Source organism: Lichenostomus cassidix, chromosome 5 (genome assembly GCF_008360975.1).
Source record: "Lichenostomus cassidix isolate B80296 chromosome 5, HeHo_3.0, whole genome shotgun sequence".
NCBI lineage: Eukaryota > Metazoa > Chordata > Aves > Passeriformes > Meliphagidae > Lichenostomus > Lichenostomus cassidix.
Window position 1 is genome coordinate 24,004,399 of NC_139486.1, and position 19,383 is coordinate 24,023,781.

The 19,383-nt window shown below is 36.1% G+C and overlaps 1 protein-coding gene across 3 annotated transcripts in view; it reads right to left on the reverse strand.

The window, feature by feature from the left end:
- Positions 1 to 19,383, reverse strand: part of MIPOL1 (mirror-image polydactyly 1) — a 180,856-nt gene that overhangs the window by 100,243 nt on the left and 61,230 nt on the right. For all 3 annotated transcript variants that reach the window (XM_085061860.1, XM_085061862.1, XM_085061861.1), the window contains exons 7-9: positions 17,484 to 17,613; positions 13,402 to 13,435; positions 12,972 to 13,142 (exon numbers count right to left, since the gene is read on the reverse strand). In XM_085061860.1, the coding sequence (XP_084917986.1) occupies positions 12,972 to 13,142; positions 13,402 to 13,435; positions 17,484 to 17,613 (335 nt within the window). The remainder of the gene's footprint in view (positions 1 to 12,971; positions 13,143 to 13,401; positions 13,436 to 17,483; positions 17,614 to 19,383) is intronic.

Sequence of the window (19,383 nt, forward strand, 5' to 3'; positions counted from 1 at the left end):
TAATTGAGAGTAATTAACTTCAATATCGTTAAACTCATTTAAAGAATAAAATTACACAACACACAAGAGGTTTTGGAATAAATCTGCCATTGAAACAGAACATGCATTAATATACTACTTACACAGAACCTAAGTACCTTGCTGACTAGCTGAAATAATTTCTACCATGTTAAAGTACTAAGTAGTACTGCAAGAAATGTCCCCAAGACGCAAACCAAATCATCTGAATATTAAAATACAATTCTGATCTTATTTTATTTATGGTCTTAGTATGCATTTTTCAAATCAATGCAACTCACACATACTCATTTGCAGGGCAGCTTTGGTCAAAGATTATGCGTTCCTAATGAAAGGCAGGAACACAAATTGCAGAAAGCCATAAATGATATTTTAGTAACATTTTTAAAAAAGTTATTTCTCCTCCTTCACTGCTGAAAGGAGAAAACATAAGTTTTCCTCTTTGTCACTCCCTCCTTCAAATGCAGCAGCTTTCTTCCTTTCTTTTGTGTGGCAGAATGTACACATAATATACACTCTAATTCTCAGTTCTCATCTTGGCCTGTGTAAGGTTCACTCCACTACACCCCTTCCTTTTTGTCTACATTTTTACTTCACCTTTTCCTCATACATATTCTCTTTATTACATGATTCTTCTCAATATGTCTTCCTAAATTATAATTAATTATGTTATAACTTTTGGTAAACACTCACTAATCACTTTTTCCAATATTTAAGTTAGTAAATAGTACTTTCTTGATTTGTGGGATAACAAATTGCCATAGAAAGTTTAGGAATCTTAATCAGGCAAGAAGATCATGTCAAAACTCATATTACTGCACCCCAAACCTTTGCTTTATTGACTTGACCAAATGACATGGAACTATTGCTCCGTGTAGCCACGTTTTGCTGGTTCCTCACAAGAGCAGTCAGGTCCATTACAACCAGATGGGCTGTGGCCAAAAGACAGCTTGTCAAACATCTGACAACACACCGTGATAGAAAGCTGACAATTGCTTTTGTTTAAAGCCTTTCCCCCTCCCCCACTTAATAATCTGTAGTGTTGGTACTCAAACAATACATATAGTAGAACAGAGGTAGTGAAAATGTGAAAGCTGTATGAAAAGGAGAAATTTTAGAAATGTTCACAGCCTAACCTTCCAACTAGATCTAGAAATCAGGAATCTGATTTGCAGATATAAGCAAGCCACTTAGCTGCTGACACAGATTGTGTTTTTAGAAAGTTCAACCTTGTTTAATTGAATGTAACCAATATTAGTTGACAAGAAAACAAAATTTGGTAAGCAATCTGTCATTCTAATGAGCTGGTTTTCAAATAATCTTCAATGGATTTTTGTAAAATCCATATGCAAACAAGGCTATTGCTGAAACGTTAAGTTGGCATTTACTGCACAAAAGGACAGGAATACTTCTGGTCCACCCTTAAAAATCATCACATTTTTCAAGAAAACAGTATCATGGATCAGTGTATAGATGGCACAGTTTTAAAATCTTTTTATTCTGATATTGCAATCATGGTATTGCAGGTGTACCTTGTAGTACACACTGTCTGTTTGTCCTGATAAATTTTGTACTCTCAGTTGAGCCATCAGTTGCTTAAGTGGCCGTTCTTCAATTTTTTCTGGTGTATAATACATATTAAACAAAACCTGTTTAACATGTAATAAAAGTGACTTTAAACTAGAGATTATTACAAACTAAAACTCCAACCAGGTATGTGGAAGTACAAACCTCTACAGATGTGTCAGGGACAATAAACACTTTTTGAATAAATTATGCCAATCTGTAGTATTTTCTCTTTTTCCATGGATTTTTAGGAAACTTCAATACTGAAGAATGTGATTATCTAAAAGCCATATTTATGTCAGTGTTTTAACTGTCTGAGAAAAAGGGTGAAAATGAAGCAACTAATCAAATCTTCAAATGCTGTTTTGAAATCAGTTTCTGTCTCATCAATACCGAGATCTAGGTAACAGCAAATATACAAAATTAAATTCCAGACACCTTTTTGAATTTGTTTATATGCAATGAAAAATGGAATGAAAGTAACTTTCAAAAATTAAGAAATTAATCAGCCTTGTGCAAGCTTTAAATAAATCATATATAGAATACAAAGGCATCCCACAAAGAAAGATTCGAGAAAGTAAAACAAAGCTCTGCACAACTAAAACAAAACCACACATTTTTTAGAAATTATGTATTTCTCAGCTTAGGTAACACAGAAAATGCCTGTATGATTTTGCAAATATTAAGCAGAGGTTCAATCTGAAGATTCTATCTCTGTAACAAAATTTAGCTTTAGCTTCATGGAGATGTTTTACAGAGATCGATGTAACTAGATATCCAAATAGATGCACCCTTCTCAAGTGGCCTGATCCTGCAGCTTTGATAACAGTCACCTAAAAGCTTTCAGATATGTTACTGAAAAGCAGAAATGCTTAAACCTAAAATCAGCTGCCATTAACATGTGCAATTATCAATACTGCTCTAATCCCAGCAACTCCATTCTTTGTGTGTAGCAGACAGGACAGCCTAAGGAGAAAAAAATTAAGAAAAACACAAAGATAGAAGAATGTTATGACAACTTCTGAAAGCAAAGTGATAGGCCTGCCTGCCAAAACAAACAAAATGGGTAAAATGCATGACTGCTGCTGAGAAGAGTCTGGGTACCATAGGAGACACCATACATGACATAAGCAGATGTAAGGAGAGACACAGCTGCTGGCTGGCCCTACAGTAGAAGGCCAGCTGATGTGACTATTTAGCACAGGGTATTAACAATAATTTTGCTGTTTCTTCTTTGAGGCTGGCACTGGATGCTCTCCATTTCACAGTGAGTCTTTCAAGATTTGTTTTTCAGACTAAGATTCAGTTGAAGTCCTAAGATTTTTGATTGTGAATGGGACCCCAAGCCATGATGCTAAAAAAAATGTTTGTAGATTAAGAAACAAAACTTTTGTCTTAAAGCTACATAAGATGAGGGAACTAAACTCCCAGAGTGGCCTAGTGTTCACTCCTGTACTGAACACAACACAGCAGAGCACTTCCAGGAAAAAGAAAGTGAAAACTATTGTTTCCTAACATTGCTGGGATCTGCAATACCATCTCTGAAATAAGGAGTTCCTCGTCATGATTATAACATGACTTAAAAGAAATCTTACCTATTGGTGAAAAGTCATCTCAAAAGACAACTAGGAGCAGAGAGTTCATAGCCATTCTTTAGACAGAGTGCTTTGCTTTGTTTTGGGAGTTTCTCTAATCTTTGGTAATGTTTCTGCAGATAGCAGAGAAAGATGTTACAGACAACGGAGAAATAAGCAACCCAGCATAACTGAAAGATAACCTATAACTGTTGCACAACTTTTGTTAATACTTAGATTTACATGCTTATAGCTAGTAATTAATTAATAATAGGTAATGTTAAAATTCCTCTCTCTCTCAAAACATAGTTATCAATTCTATGTTATTAACAATATAAAGTATACATTCATAAGCATTACTGCATCAATATTCTACACCAATAAATACCGTGTAGTTAGCCACTTGCATTCTTTATATCTGATAACAACTCCAAAAGTGTAAAAAGTTGTCATACCTGTATGATTTAATACTGTTCTTCAACTGCAATAACTTTTCTTATGTTATAGCTACAAGTATTTTACTTTTTACAGTCACAGCTTCTTAAGGGCCTTAAAGTATTTCTATGTATTTGAATTGGGTAATTAAAAAGTATTTTCAATACAAAAGTAAATTATAAACCAGAATATTCTGTGCTTCATATTCAACAATGAATCAAAAAGACAACTGAAAAGAATGACAACAAAGCATTAACAGCAGAAAGCATTAAAAAGTTCCCTGACAACAGCATCTTACAATCCCATGCAGACTACATGCAATAGGAAAGCCTGTCCTTCATTTGCAATAGAGGGTAATGGAAGCTAAATTTTTCTTGTTCTCAAGCAACTCAGCTTGAAAAATAATTAACAGTGAATAAACAGAACATGGAAAAGAGGCTAAATCCTAGATACGCACAATCTGAAGCACGAAACAGTAAAGCCATACAACAAACAAATGTAGCCATACTTGGTGAACCAGACAAAGATAAGTTAATGCTACTGTGAAATCTCAGTTTCATAAAGAGAATATTGATAGATTTTCTTGTACCTTTTTTTATTTTTTTGTCAAGAGCACTATACACTTTACACCAGAATACCTAAAACAATTTCATCAAGCCTAAGGACTTGGAAAAATTGATTAGCAGCTTCACAACCAAAAAAAAGTCACGATATTCAGACCAAAGCAAGAGGGAAAATTTCCATTTTGGCAATCTTTACCTAATAATTTAAAAACAGTTAAAAATCTAGAAACAAATTGAACTAACAAAAAGATTTTTATCCCACATTTCAGTCACAATCATCTCCAATTCTACTGAAAATGAATAATCAGCTCATCATCATCACAGCAATTTTTCTTTACACCCGCTGTTACTGCTAGACCTTAGCTTCCTTACTCATGTCCTTTCCTGCCAGCTTAGCACACGTGCTGAACCATAAGGATGACTGTGGAGGGTATTGCAATGCTGGAAGTGAGGTGAATATTTCACCTCAGGGACTCTGGAAATAAAAATAAATTAAGTCAACAAAAAGTAGCTCTATTCATTCTTCTTAGCTCCATGTCCCACAATACTCTTAGTCAATTACTGATGTTGTGGAAGTGGCATGATCAGGAATATAGTTTGCCTCTGCTCTTTGAAGATAACTCCACTGCACAACTAAATTCAAACTTTACATTCTCTGCAACATTTTATTTGTAATTTATGCTACTAGTTTGAAACCTATTTCTCCTTGCAGGAACCAAGTTCATTTACATCTTGACAACAGGACAAAAATCATCAACAGAAAAGCCTGCATATAAAGTAGTCTAATAGTTTTCAAAGGGAAAAGTCTGAATATAAACATACTAGAATACTTTCTCCATGAACATAGATAGCTTCTACTTCCCTATTTATTTTAGTCTCATTCTCTTTCTTAAAATCATCTCATTTTTATCCTTAATTTCATGTAATACACACTTTGCATGCTACTTTGCACTTTCTCTACTTATTATGCTTTGTTCTGCACCATGGAGTGCTATCCGAGAAAACAAATTGGATTCCTTTTTTGATTTAAGCAAATTCAAAGATGCACTCTAGGAATGCACCTAGTGCATTCTGACACAAATGGTATTCAGTCTATAGGACTCAACAACAGATAGTCTGATTAAAAAATCCAGACAAACAAAACACCCCAAACCAAACCAAACCAAACCAAACCAAACCAAACCAAACCAAACCAAACCAAACCAAACCCCCTCTTCCCACTCCAGAATGGGGTTAATGTGGATGTCAGATGTTGAGAACTGCTTCATACTCCAGATCCACCACTATTTGTTCACACTGCTCACTAATACAGGCATAATAAAACATAAAATTGCAACTTATGAACACTGAAGAAGGGTCAAGTGAGGAAAAGCAAGTGAACACCCAGGTCAGGCATATTAGCCTTTGCAGACTCCATATTAACAATAAAAAATAAACACAAAAATCTTTGTTGTTTATCAAAAGAATTTTTGTGGAAACTCATCTGCGTATCCAAAATAACAAAGTAATTTTGCATAGCTTCCTTAGAAAGTTGACTAAGGAAACCAGCTTTTCATACAAAGCACATAGCTTTATTTGTTTTTCCCAATTTTTAAGAAAATCCAACCTTTTATCCAGTAAGTAACCAAAGCAAAATCTGATTCAACACTCAGTACCTAACTTGAAATGGTGAAGTGTTAAGTATCATGGAAAACTTACTTAAGGTACCTCTACAAGGGTTTTGGTACCTACAGAACATATTGCATGCACAATGTTGCTACCTATAAACCTTATTGCACACACAGTGATAATCTTCAAAGGGAATACTGTTTGAATTCTGCATTTATCACATTGGAAGTTTCCTCTGTGGGTTGCTGCTACTGAAACAGGTGATCAATAAGCATACAAAACATATTTCCTCTCTTTCGTCCTAGGGTTTTGACATTAAATATTTAAATTAATTCCAGAAATTGGCTTGAAAGTCTAAGCTGTGTGAATATAAAGCTTAGCACCATGATAGATGAGTCAAATAGCAATTAATGGAACAAGCTTGAATGCAAATTTACTGCCATTTTCAAAGGGGTGAGGAGTTTCTAGGTACTGAAGAGAGGATGAATGTTCAACTGGAAATTCATTAAAGTTTACAATTAAAGATATCAAGCTTGATCATGCCCTCAAATACTATGCAGACATGTATTTTCTGAATTCTGCACAACACACTGTTTGCAGAGGAACAACAGGTGATTTAACAATGCAAACAATGATGTGTCTCCGGGCATCATTCAGTCAAAACCTTATGGCAGCAAAAAGAAGAAATGCAGTATCAATTAAAATTTTGCTTCTAAAGCTCAAGAAGAAAAACCGTAATCCCTCTCTTCAAGGAAACACTGCATTAACATTTACATATTTACTCACTCTTGGCATTCATGGACTAAATGCAAAAGTTCAGTATAAGAGCTCCTTAGGGAAATTTCCTTCAGATCCTCCTCTCCCTCCACTAATGACCTATCATCTGACCCGCACTTCAAGCTGCAAGAAGTATTAACTCAAAAAATACAAGACCTCATGCAACCAAAGCCTCACTGAAGTCTAAACTAAGGAATAAGTTGGAAAATACTTGCTTTCATTAGTGAAATTCCAACTCCACTGAAACCAAAGGGAGTTTCTATTAACAGATATCTGCCTACAGAGAAATCACTACCTCTGCTACATCAATGTGAGAGACAAACTGACACAGTTTGTCAAACTGATGTCAAACACAGATTTGTAGTGTCCCGAAACCTCCTCCTACCATCCCATTTGCACACCTCACCACTCCTCAGATTTCTGAATGTTTGGAAAACTTACATACATACCCTGTGAATTATGTACCCTGATCAAATTAAATATAGCACTATGGCAAAAGATTAAACAGATATTATTTTTTGGGGGGACATTCTACACAAATCAGAAAACCCAGCATAAGAAACTAAGAGGATTCTGTTTGGCCAGTTTCTTCTCTATTTAAGCCTCCAGTGGACTAAAGTTCCTACTTCAGACGAAAAAAAATACTTCATGATCTTCTAAATGTGGCCAAATATTTAATGGAATATCCTCCTGGAAAATATTCATGCTAAAGCCAGCACAGATATAGCTGAGGTAGAGAGTCAGAGCACATCTTATCATCTTGCAAAGTAAAGAATTATTATATATTTTCAAACTGGGTTTGTTTTTAGAAAAAGTAAGTAGCCAAGTAGTGAAGAACCTGCCCTTTTCTGAGATGCAAAAGATTCCTCTTGCTCTTCAGAATCATTCACAACAGTTTTACTCCACGTGTCCCAAATACAGCAATCACTGAATTGGTTTGGCGCTTGGAGAGATTCACTTGGTTTATTCTGAGAAGCAGCAAAGAAAGCATGTACTTCACCATGTTGAGTATAAAATGGACTTCCTAAAACATGGATTTAGTTAAACATTCAAAGGATTGTCTTTATTTCGGTACAGAGGAAATGAAATGGGACATTTTAAAGCACTGTTGCAGTGCAATGCAATTAAACAGACTAAAACTAATATTGCTAATCACAATCACTGCTCATATAACTTGGCTTTTTGTGATCTCCCTTCAGGATCCCTTTTACTCAGCATTACTTTCAAAGAAGAAACATTCGTGAGCTTTACCTGAGCCCACTGATGTGAATCCCAATAAAACTGACAACCATTTCCTCAACCCCTCTTTCTTTAATTCCTGCAGTCACTCTGCAACTTTTAATGTTAAATCTCAAATTATTTTTATTTTTAATCTACTCTGTATCTTAATCCCTATTGCTTTCTGTCAGGACTTGGACTAAATTCACAGGGCAAAAGGGGTATCCTGCAGACAGGTGTCCCCTCTCTATTTAACCATCCTGCTGGCAAGGAATTTCCCCATGCCCATTCATCAGCTACCTCTCAAAGAAAAGGATGCAAATGAGAGCAACAGCAATGTGCTGCTGCCTTCCCAAAGGAAACCAGCCATTAGAGTAAACAAGCATAGTCCTTGGATCCTCAAAGTACAATAAACATCCCCTTTACTTGCACTTTCCTCCTGAAATAAGCCCATGACCAAAATCATCAGTTCAGCATCACCCAAGCATCCTACCTCTTCCTGTTCCCAAATATCAGCAGCAAAGGGAAAAGTAGGGTAAGCACCTTGACAGAGCAGGTAGGAGGATACTGTCAGATGTGCTCCTGCCAGCCAAGAACATAATTAGCATCCTTAATCAAGAAGTGCCAAAGGGTACCAAAACACAGTGTATCAAACAAAACTGCTAATTAAAAGTAAAAGAAAATATAACATCCCAAACTGTGGTTTGGGTTACAAATGGATCACCTCTGCCCCAAGAGTCATGGGGTATTGTAACCTGTCACCTGAGTATTCTCCAATTACGAGTCCAAGATCTGTCAATATTTTTTTCATGTACATTTTTTGTTTTTACATTTCATACCACTCTTGGGTTTACTACCTCAGTAAGACCTGTTCATTAGTGTGCTGAGAATGCCTTAATGCTTTGTGAATCACAGATACCACAGAGCTCTACACACTAGTTGCAAAAGGAGGAAAACTGCTTTAGTAGAACAAAAACAACAACAACAACGAAAAAGTTAGCAACAAGCTGGCTAGTTGTAAGTACAGACATTTATCAGTTATTAGTCATTAGTCGAAACTGATAATGATGGGAAGTCAAGCATAGTGCATCTCGTCATTGTTTTCAATGACGATAAAGTGCCGCCTGCTGCCAAACAGCGCCTCAAAATGGAGAAGGATTCTTTAACTTGCTTCAGATGAGCAACTGGGTGCCTGCCAATTTTTTACATGAACAGTCATAAGCATGTTCCTGCACAGCAGGATGTGGTCAAACTATTCAAAGCTGTAAAACCAGGTTTGCTTGCCAGTTATGTTTTTGCTTCAGGATCAGTGTACTAGAGATCATACTTTGCCAGCCATGAAACCACTGCTATTCCTTAACAGCAAATTACACATCTTTAATATTTAGAACTCTCTATAGAACTGACTGTTACCAATTAAAAAACTCCCACCTTTACAGAATTAGTTAGGACTGGAAACATATCAAAAACACAATCTCCTAATCTCTTAATGAGCTTTAAAAAATCACTTCCTTCAAGCTGTACCAATTAAAAGGTCCCCTTTCTTGTCTAAACCAGAAGAAAACTAATTGTAATGACTTACTCAAGTTTTCAGCTGCCAACCCTGTAATGATATCAACATTCCTGTCCGTAAGGTGTGATGTGGCTAATAGGTGGCTGAGACATTGTACTGTATTGCCTCCTGCTGGAAACCACACCTTTAGCCTATTTTATGAAGATCACGCAATGTGACTATGCCATATGGAATCTCTACTAAATGTCTGGCACTAATTGGATTACTCAAGCAAGAAAGATTTCTTAAGAAAGGTAAAACCGTGTTACGATCCATTGGACAAATAAGTTTTTTCCTTGAATGGGTTAAGACAAAACTGAACATTACAGACAAGAAAATGATCTTTTATTTTTTTCAGAGGATCAGTCATAAAACACACCAAAGATCCTTAGCATCACACAATAACTGTTCACTAACAAACATATCTTAGCAAATACAACCAAACTGTTGAGTTTGTTTTTTTAAAGGGGTTGATACAGGAGAAGATGGATGTAAATGTTTAGCCATGCTTTAGTTGTTTGTTTATTATTCACTTGAAAATACATACTAAAAGTAGTATCAAATATTTGAGTTTATACCATTTCATTTGTTTTCACACATACAAAAAGTAGTTTGCATATTTGCTCAGCAATCTAGTGAAAGATCTAAGATTACATACACTTGCACAGCTCAATACAGTGATAGAAGTGCCTCAATCTGCTTCCTACTAGGAAGCAAAGTTCACATTGGAAATTGCAAAAAATCCGCAGAGGTTCTTGGGTGTTACAGTCAGAAAAAACATTTTCATTGCTTTTCCAAGACATGGACACAGCTCTTCATTTTTTGAAGATAAAAAATTTATTCAAGTATAATTCAAGCAGAAGAATTACAACTAGCTAATCATCGAGTATGCTGCAATTGCAGTCCAGTTAAATGCACCTCAACAGTATAGCTACCAGAAAAAGCATTATAAAGCTCAATTTAAAAGACTAGTTGGAAGTAATCAGTATTTACCTGGTCATAGGAAATGCACAGCTTATAGAATGTCCATTCTCTAGAAATGTAACCTATTTGTCACTTGAAATCAATGCAATGTGTTTGAGCTGTGAAGGCTTCAGCATTATTGTTTCTTAGAAAAATCAGAAATCCTGTGAATTAACCCCTAAAAGCTCAATACTACTCATGTTCACTGTACTCAATTGCCAAATGCCTGGTTTTTGTGAAGAAAACCACAGTGAAAAGTAACAGATGCAGCTTCACTAAACACAGCCCAAACACTTGTTACTGTGCAGGTAGTTCTCTATCATATGGAACATTTATGGTGGTCACTCAAATGACACTCCAGCACCACACAACAGCAACCAGGAACAAAACAGCACAGTGTGTCATGCAACATTTAACTCCATTGCCCAGTGACCTCTGAACTTTAAAAATGCATTTTCCAGAGGATTGCCACAGCTTGCTAATGGTTTACTCTATTTCTGCTTCTTAACCTGCTCTCGATTCCCCGCTTCATATTTGATGCCACTTCGACCAAAAGGAAAAAGATTTTAACTTACAGATGTTACAAATGCCTGAGGCAACCCCAGATCTAACTTCCAATAATTTGCATTTGTTATGCTAAGCGTATACATCCCCTGAATTATATCTAGTCCCTTTGTGGTCTAATGTAGAATCCCTTTCCTATTGTTCTTGCTGTTAGCACTGTAATAACTACTGCTATTTCAATGTTAACAAAAGACTACTAATAATTCAAGTATGGTAAGAATTCCCAAGGAATCATCAAAGTGAGAAACACACATTGAAAAGGTAGCTTCAATTCCAAGGACCTATTTTCTAGGTTCAACAACAACAGCCGTAAAAGCATCATATATTTGAAAACACATGATGAATAGTTTTACTAAAAACAATTAATTTTAAAAAAATGGTGGTATAAATTGCTAACAGTATCATAGTACTACAGCTTAACACCAAATATTTACATTTTCATTTGCTGAGGATTTATTATTCTATTAATTTATTTTTTCAGCTGCAGTATCTACTTAACATTACCTGTGCTTTTTCCTGACGTGACTAAAGATGGCTTTGCTAGTGGTGATACTTGAGTCATTACTATCTAAAATAATTATCTTTATTAATTTTCAAGCTGATTACTTGAAAAAGATTACTCCTTAAATAGGCAGCTTAAAATCAATTAAATTAATACATGTATTAAAATGCCTGACAATTATATTCTTCTGACATTCATTGGAGTTTTATGGAACAAGTATGCCTGAAAGAATCAAATCCTGAAAAAATGAAAATAAAAATATCAAAAGACCCTTCCCTTTGCTGAAAGCTTTTCTCTTACAAGCTGCTCACTTTTCAAATGCCCTGTGCAAAGAAGAAAGAACACAAATTTTTGGAAGGGTTATTGGATGTTTTCCAGTAGCTATGCTGGGAAACATCCCAGCAATATTATTATAAAAGCAAAAAAGGTAGACTGAGGAAGTAAAATACCACCACTAATACATTAAAATTTTTTGCAATACATACTTGACAGACACACAAATAATTTTTAGCACCAGGCAGACGGGGCTTTGAAGGTTAAAGTAGGAGAGAATGAAAAAACAATGAGTAAAAAAAGCGTGAAAATTGCAGTGTGTGTAGAAGAGGCACTTTTATCAGAAGACTTCTCAACAGAACATAAATTCAAATAACATTATTGATATCATTAAAGATCACAAACCCAAATCTAGTAGAAATTAGTTAGATGTGGGCCAACTCTGGTTACTTACATTAAAAATCAACATTTTCAATACTGGAGGAGTCAGATGAAATTTCACGCCTGGCATAAATACATAAGGAGCTTCATCCAGTCTAAGATCTTTTCTCAGGAGATACATTCCCTACTTGGACTGTTCCTCCCTATGACTTACTCCTATTGAGTTAAATCTAGGTCAAAAATCAGTAAAAAAATGGTGAGTAAAAAACTCAAACTCAAACCAAAAAATAACAGAAAAACTCTTCCATGGGATGAGAAAAGCAAGGACTCTTTTTATGGTGAAGAGAATGAAGACAATTGCTGTTCTGTCAAAATAGGAAATTGCAGGGAATGAGTGATCTGAGTAGAAAGAAGGAACCAGATTCTTTCAAGTCACATAGCAGATGGGAAAGACTTTGGGAGTCAAGGACCACATGCTGATTTTTATCTCCCGAATGTAAAGCAACAAAGGGAGGAATTGCCTGCATTGTTGCATGTGGTACTGTTACCTTCCTTTAATGCATATTTTTGCTACTTATAACCCTTTATAAATCCTTTAGTCCCAGTTGACTGTCATCCAATGCATTTTACCAGTACAGCATACTGCAAGTCTAAGCCCTTAATAGCTTTTTAGATTGGTCAACTCACTGAAAACTATTTTGTTTTAGAAAGAAGACATAGTAATGAAGCACAAAAAATACAAACATGACTTTTCTCATGCAACACAGTGATGCCATTTTAATGGGCATTACTACCATGAAGAAAAAGTTGATCAGTAATCAGACATTTACTACAATGGTTCTCCTTTGAGATTTTCAACATATAGAAGTAAACAAAATAGTTTTCTCCCCCAAAAGTAAAACAAAAAACCTAAAACAAACAAACAAACAAACAAAAGAAATTTGATATTCACTGATTATATACTTGTAGAGACTTACTTGAGATAATGCAGCATCCCGTTGTTCTATTACTGCATTCATTTCCTCAGCTATTATTTTCTTTTTACGTTCTTTGGTCCTGTGTATTCGGTTCAGAATTATAGCTCCATTCTTCAGTATATCTATCCCTGTGTCTGCATTGTTTATTCTGTTCAGTAATTCCTGTAATGTCTACCAACAGCATTATATGTTAGTCAGACATGAAGTTTTAATATATTTTATTTAATATAGGGTTTTAATTAATAGGCACATGTGAATTGTAAATTGACTGAGTGAAGTTATTGAATTTTCATATTGCAGCAAAGATGTACATTATTAGTGTGTCAATTCTTCTTTTTCCCACATCTTAGTTCTTGAAACCCACTCAATTGAACTTAAGCCTCTAAGATATAAGACTGACATCAAGAAATCTCCTCAGAGAATGGCTTACCATGTCATTTTCTTCAGGGTTAATATTTTCTAGCCTAGAAAAAAGGGACACAGAAAGCCTGATCAGTAGCATTTCCTTAGTGCAGCAAAATGAGTTCGCTTTTTAAATCTTTAGAACCTCAAGTAATTTCATTCTACTAGTCTTTAGAGTCAACCATGACACTGAACATATTAAAGTGCCACCTGCTCGACTCCATCTTTCAATAATGCTCCATATCTTCAGCACTGACTTCAGACTGTTAAGTTATTAATGTTTACTGCTATATATGACTACAAGGATCAATTGTTCATATGTGCTTAGATGAAAAAAGTTCCCCAGTGATAGAAATGACTGATGCTTTTATTTTATTTATTTCTGGGCTTACAACTTTTACCTGATGTATTTTTTTTTGTTTTTACTGCACCCCAAATGAAACAGAACATGACTTTCGTTGATGGGGTTTTTTCCCATTTTTAAGTAATTATTTTTCCACCTCTTTCTTCCAAAATGGGGGAAGAATCCCAAACCAGTTGAAGTTACTTTAAAATATTTTGATTTTATGTCTTGCATAAAATAGGAACCTAAGCCAATTCTCTGCAAGGTCCTTATTTAATTCCGGAACAAACCTGCTTGCACTTTCCTCCCTTTCTATTTCAACAGAACATATATTGACCTGTCAAATACAAAGATGATACGAGGAATTTAGTCATACAGCATTGAACACTGGCTGTGCAAAAGCAGTAAGTGATAGCACAAAAATCTAATAAACGGGATAGTACACATTTTATTTTACCTAAGGTTAGTTAAATGGACAGAGATCTCTTTTCTGGAAAAATGAGCATATGAAAGTTACCTTACCACTCCATTGCTACTTACTTAACGGTGACTTCTACTAAAAGTAGCCTATGATATTTTAAGACAGATATAGTACCATTAAACACCTTCTAAACAGCAACACTTTTTCAATGATGCTGTGACAGGTGCTGCTCCAAAGCCATGATTTTAGCTAGCAAACATCATAAAACACTTGACAACACGCTACCACCTTTTCCACCAGTTTTAGCAGATAACAGTACACAAAGCATAGTAAATCAACCAGTACACAAATCAAGTTTTTAAATTAAAAAGAAATATTTCACAGTGTACTGTCAGTGTATAACAGCTGGTATACTTATATGGCAATTCACAAGCAGTAACTACTCCAACACATTCAGTCATCACCAGAACTGAAAAAAAAAAATAAAAGCTAACCTTTGCTGGGTTTGACTTGTATTCATAAAGTAACACAAATAATAAAATATCTAAGATAATAATATTAATTATTATATTATTATAAAAAATTCACATCCTTGTAGAGGATGGATCCTTGTAGAGGTCCTGCTTTAGGTTTTTACATTGTTCTAAGTGCCACTTCATGTGGGACTTAAAAAATGGATTGCCAGCTAGTTTGTATTCACAATGAAAAGAATGGTATTTGTCAAAGTAAATTGGCAGGACTGAATCAGCTTCTCCAGAGAACTTCTACCCTGCTAAAAGTGCTGCAAAATCACCCAGCTAACCAACAGGCTGGGTAAGCAGACACCTTAGGGAGAAATGGGAGTGGGAAAAAAGAGTATGAACCTCTGCCATAAGCATGCCTTCCAGCATATTACTGCCACAAGGGATCTGTCTGTAGGTATACAAATACCTCCTTAGGTGACAGTATTTTAAAAAAGTAGCATCCAGAGCTGTGTATTTGCCGTGCTAAGTCTCCCTGTGCTGTGCATAGACAATGAGTGTGAAAACCTCATTATTTCAAACAGCAACAACCAAGGATTCCTCTTCCTCCCCCCATTTCTAAACACATTTTGACAACATAACCCCTAGGGCAAACAGGGCTGAAAGAATTTTGGTTGTTACAGTTAAATAATGACAATAGAACTGCTCCAGCTGCTAATTTAAAGAAAGCATTAAAGCATTTGCTAAAGGTTGGCAGGCTGTTCACTATTGCCCTCTTGTAAAGTTCTCTGATTGGAATAAGTCCAAAGCAGATGGAAAGAGTGACCTGTGCTCTAAAACTTGATGAGTGTGGCACAAGTGGCCAATGTTCTTCATAAAAGCCGCAAACCTCTGTGTGCTCCACATCTGAGACAGAGAACTTCACCTTTTGAACAGCCACCATAAGGAAGAAAGAAAATATCAAGGGTGGTAGTTAGAAAAGAAAGTTGGTGTTCTCCACAGGGAAATCTCCTAAGCCTCCACAGTTCTGAGACTGTGAATGGAATCAGGGTATCAGACCTCCCTACAAAGCATCAGAAAGAACACCCAAGTGGATGACAGCCAGTGCAATTGCTGTTCTCCAAATGATGGCAATAAAGCATAATAGCTTGGCTCCAAACTATCAGTCAAGGGAGTTACTGACTCTCCTGGGAACAAATACTACTTTGGCATTACAAGTGTATCCAGTGCCTTCTGCAACGACACCTTTATGAGGAAGGCTCTGTGCATGTTCTCTGAGAAATGGAGTTTCTGCTCCTTTCTCATACTTTTGCTTAGAACTAAGTCAGTTTTCCTGTACATGAATGAAGCAGACAGAAGTGGTTGAAGGGAAAACAAGTGAAGGTGTTCTGAGGGCTTCATGTGTGTCAAGAACTGCCACCCACGTGTCTATGGATTCCACTGCAGAAAAAGCAGCAAAATGCCAGAAACCCAAAAATCATTGACTAGGTTTGCTGACCGGAATAATTAATTTTCTGCAGTACTTGAATGCTTTAAGATCAAAGATCTTGGGTTTATGCTAACTATTTATATAGAGCATTATGTGATGTTTGGAGCCATACAAAACTTTCTTTACTCTTGGAACATACAAGATGAGAAGACTGGCAGAAGAAATTGGAGACTCAAGTAAGGCTCACAGTTATGATGCCTCTTACCGGAATTTAAAGTGCATCTGTAATTTTCTCAGAGATTGCTGTTTAAGGCCAGATTTCAGATGCATATTCACATATAATGGGCTCTGTAGAGATATTGAACAAATCATGCACTAATTCTTGTGGGTACGCAATCTCCTAATCTTGCTGCTGAGTCATACTTGTGACAAATAGTGATGCTGTGACAAACCCTAGCAATTTGTAAATTCTACAGAGCAATGGTGGACAAACTATGTGCAGATTATTGAAATTAATTTAGATAATATTCTCTGGCCCAAACTATAAAAATACCTAAAAGAAGATGACTGGTTTTCTGCCCTAAGGAGGAGTGTTCTTAGTAGAATCAATTATTTAAAACATAATTGCCTGCCATTTAGTTAACTAACAACCACACCTATTCAGCCTCCTACCACAAAAAGCTTGTTTGCTTTGTATTTCTCCTGGCAGAAAAGTAAGAGAAATTTCTCAGCAACTCTAGTTTTTGTGGGAGTACCCTTTGGGGGACTAACAAAGATGATAACCAAGATGATCACAACTCAGATGGACAAGGATTGTATGGAGAGGCAAACTGTAGCTTCAAAGCTGCCTATATCCCAAAGGGATAAGGAAACCACTCTTGATCTTTTTCTCCTGACTTAGCTCTGTTTAACATAAGATTGCTTATTTCTGTTGTGTTAAGATGGCATAACTAAAAATCTGTGAACTATTGATTGTACCCTTATTACCTTACAAACTGCTCCTACACTAAAGATAAGAAAAAATCCCTATATTTTTACTGCGTCACCCATATCATTAGTAGAAATTTTGCTGAAGGAAATGTCTAGTGGGCTTAAAGGCTTGATTGATTTCCTATATGTTGCAACTTTTGACTGACATTCTGGTACTCTGTGTCAAAAGATCCCTATAAAATGTCACATTCATCTTATTTCTCCTTCAATAAATCAATACCAAAGCTTTTGATTATATTTTTAATTTTTGTGATCAAAATTATTCACTTTTTCTCAGTCTCCAGAGAAAAATATGGTTTTACAGAATGGCTAACAAATTAACTAATAACACAGTAAGATTAGCCCTAGTCTATTTTATCCCACAGAAGTTTGTGCTAAGTTTTCCTATAACCACTGTTGAGCAGTTTATGACTGTCACAGGCTGGCACAACAGCCTTTTTACACGGAGCAGGAAATGTATACTTACTCTTTGAGAGACTCTTCCAAACGCTGGACTCGTAGAAATGCTTCATCTCTCTCTTCATTGGCTAACCTAAGCCTTGCCATGACAGCCTCATCACGTTCCCGTTGAGCAGAATAAACTTCTTCCACCAGAGCTGCAAAAGTGTGTTCAACAAACAAGTTTGACAGAGAACAGCACTATTAGATGCACTTATATTAGCCTTTGCCACCATCTCCTAAAATCAACACTTCTCCAATGACCTTGGATTATTCTGCATGAGGCCTATATTACTTCTTAAACACAACACTAAATTGCTGCTAATTGGTGAAAAGAATACTTTAAGGTATTAAATAAAGCTATGTGTTTTCAAATTCAGCCCTGTAAAATCTAAGAGGGCAAGAAAATGATTTGCTGGGCATTCTGAATACTTGCTCAATGGAAAAGTAATTCTTAAAGCTCAGAATCATGAGAGCGTAGCAAGTTTCTTCTAGGACACAGTTAAAAGTAATCATACATTAAAACTATTACCATCAGACTGCTTCCTATCAGGGTGGCACAGTGATATTAAAAATTCTAATATTTTTATAGTCTGGTATCACAAGAGTGGCACAGCTGGCATCCTTCCTTCTCTGCCAAGCCTTTACTTTATTGTGTAATATACTGTTATATTATCTGTTACAGCATACATGGACCTTGGAGCATTAGGTACCAATAAACTAAGATTTACTGTCTATCCTTGGGAGCAAACTAACACCTTCAAGTCATTCCTCATCCTGAGCTTACATTTTCTCCCTGCCTCTCCCCTGTCAATATGTCTAACACCATCTCTGGCACACTGCCAGAATCCTTACCTCGACCCTGCCTCCACTAAAATCTTTATTCATACTTTCATCATTTCCCTCTGCAATACTGCAAATCTCTCCTCACAGTCATCATAAAACCATGCATTCCAAATGTCTAGGGACTTTCAGGATGCTGTAAGACTGCTGTCACTCCAAGACAGAGGACTATATCCTCTCTCATTGGCACCTCAAAAAACTCAGTTGAGATCTGTAGGCTCCTGAATTCTCCATCCTCCTTGTCCCTTCTCATCTGTCAAACTGGAGTTTAGCCATAGTCTCCTAACATCACACTACACTTTTTTCAAATTTTGGTATTTATTTCTCAAGAACTTTCTTTATTAAGCCATTGCTGCAGGGCTTCCTTACTTCCTTCAGAACTCTCTGCTCCTCTCTGAACCACTGCTTAAGTCATTAAGTTAAGATCTGAAAGAAATGGTTCCTCCCTCCTTACTTCCTCCCTTTTACTAAAAGCCTATAGCTTTTGTCCCTCCATTCTTACCTAAATTGACGTTAACTTTTTGGCCTTTGTTTATTATTTTACTCTTACTTCACCTCTGCACATTATTGCACAAAACTCTCATAGTGGAATATAATGAAACATTATATTGTTCTTCACAGAATGAAACAAAAGAAACACACTAGCACATTTTGGTAGCAGCTATATTGCTGGCACAAAATACACTTCGTCAGTACCAAAAAAAAGGAATTCTCCTGCCCTGAACCTGGGGAGAAGACTGTCACTGAGGAGTAAGGAAGCATTTTTTGCAGGGCTAGCAAAAGGTTTCAGGCTAACAGCAGATCACACAAAATCAGACAGGGAAAGGCTAAATGCCACTTCTGAAAGAGCAGTCTCTCCCCTCACAACAAGTCTGCAGAGGCGCTACAAGCCTAGTCATCAGGCCAGAGCTGTAACAAGCTGTGTCCCAAACAACAACAAAAGAAATTCAGCATCAGAATCATAGATTTTGAAATGTACACAAAAATTAACAAAAACTGATTAAATTCTCTTCTGTCCAGAAGAAGTTGCCTTTTTTCCTTGAAGATCTATTTCCCCTGATTGCTACAAGAAAGTTTTGCTTGAT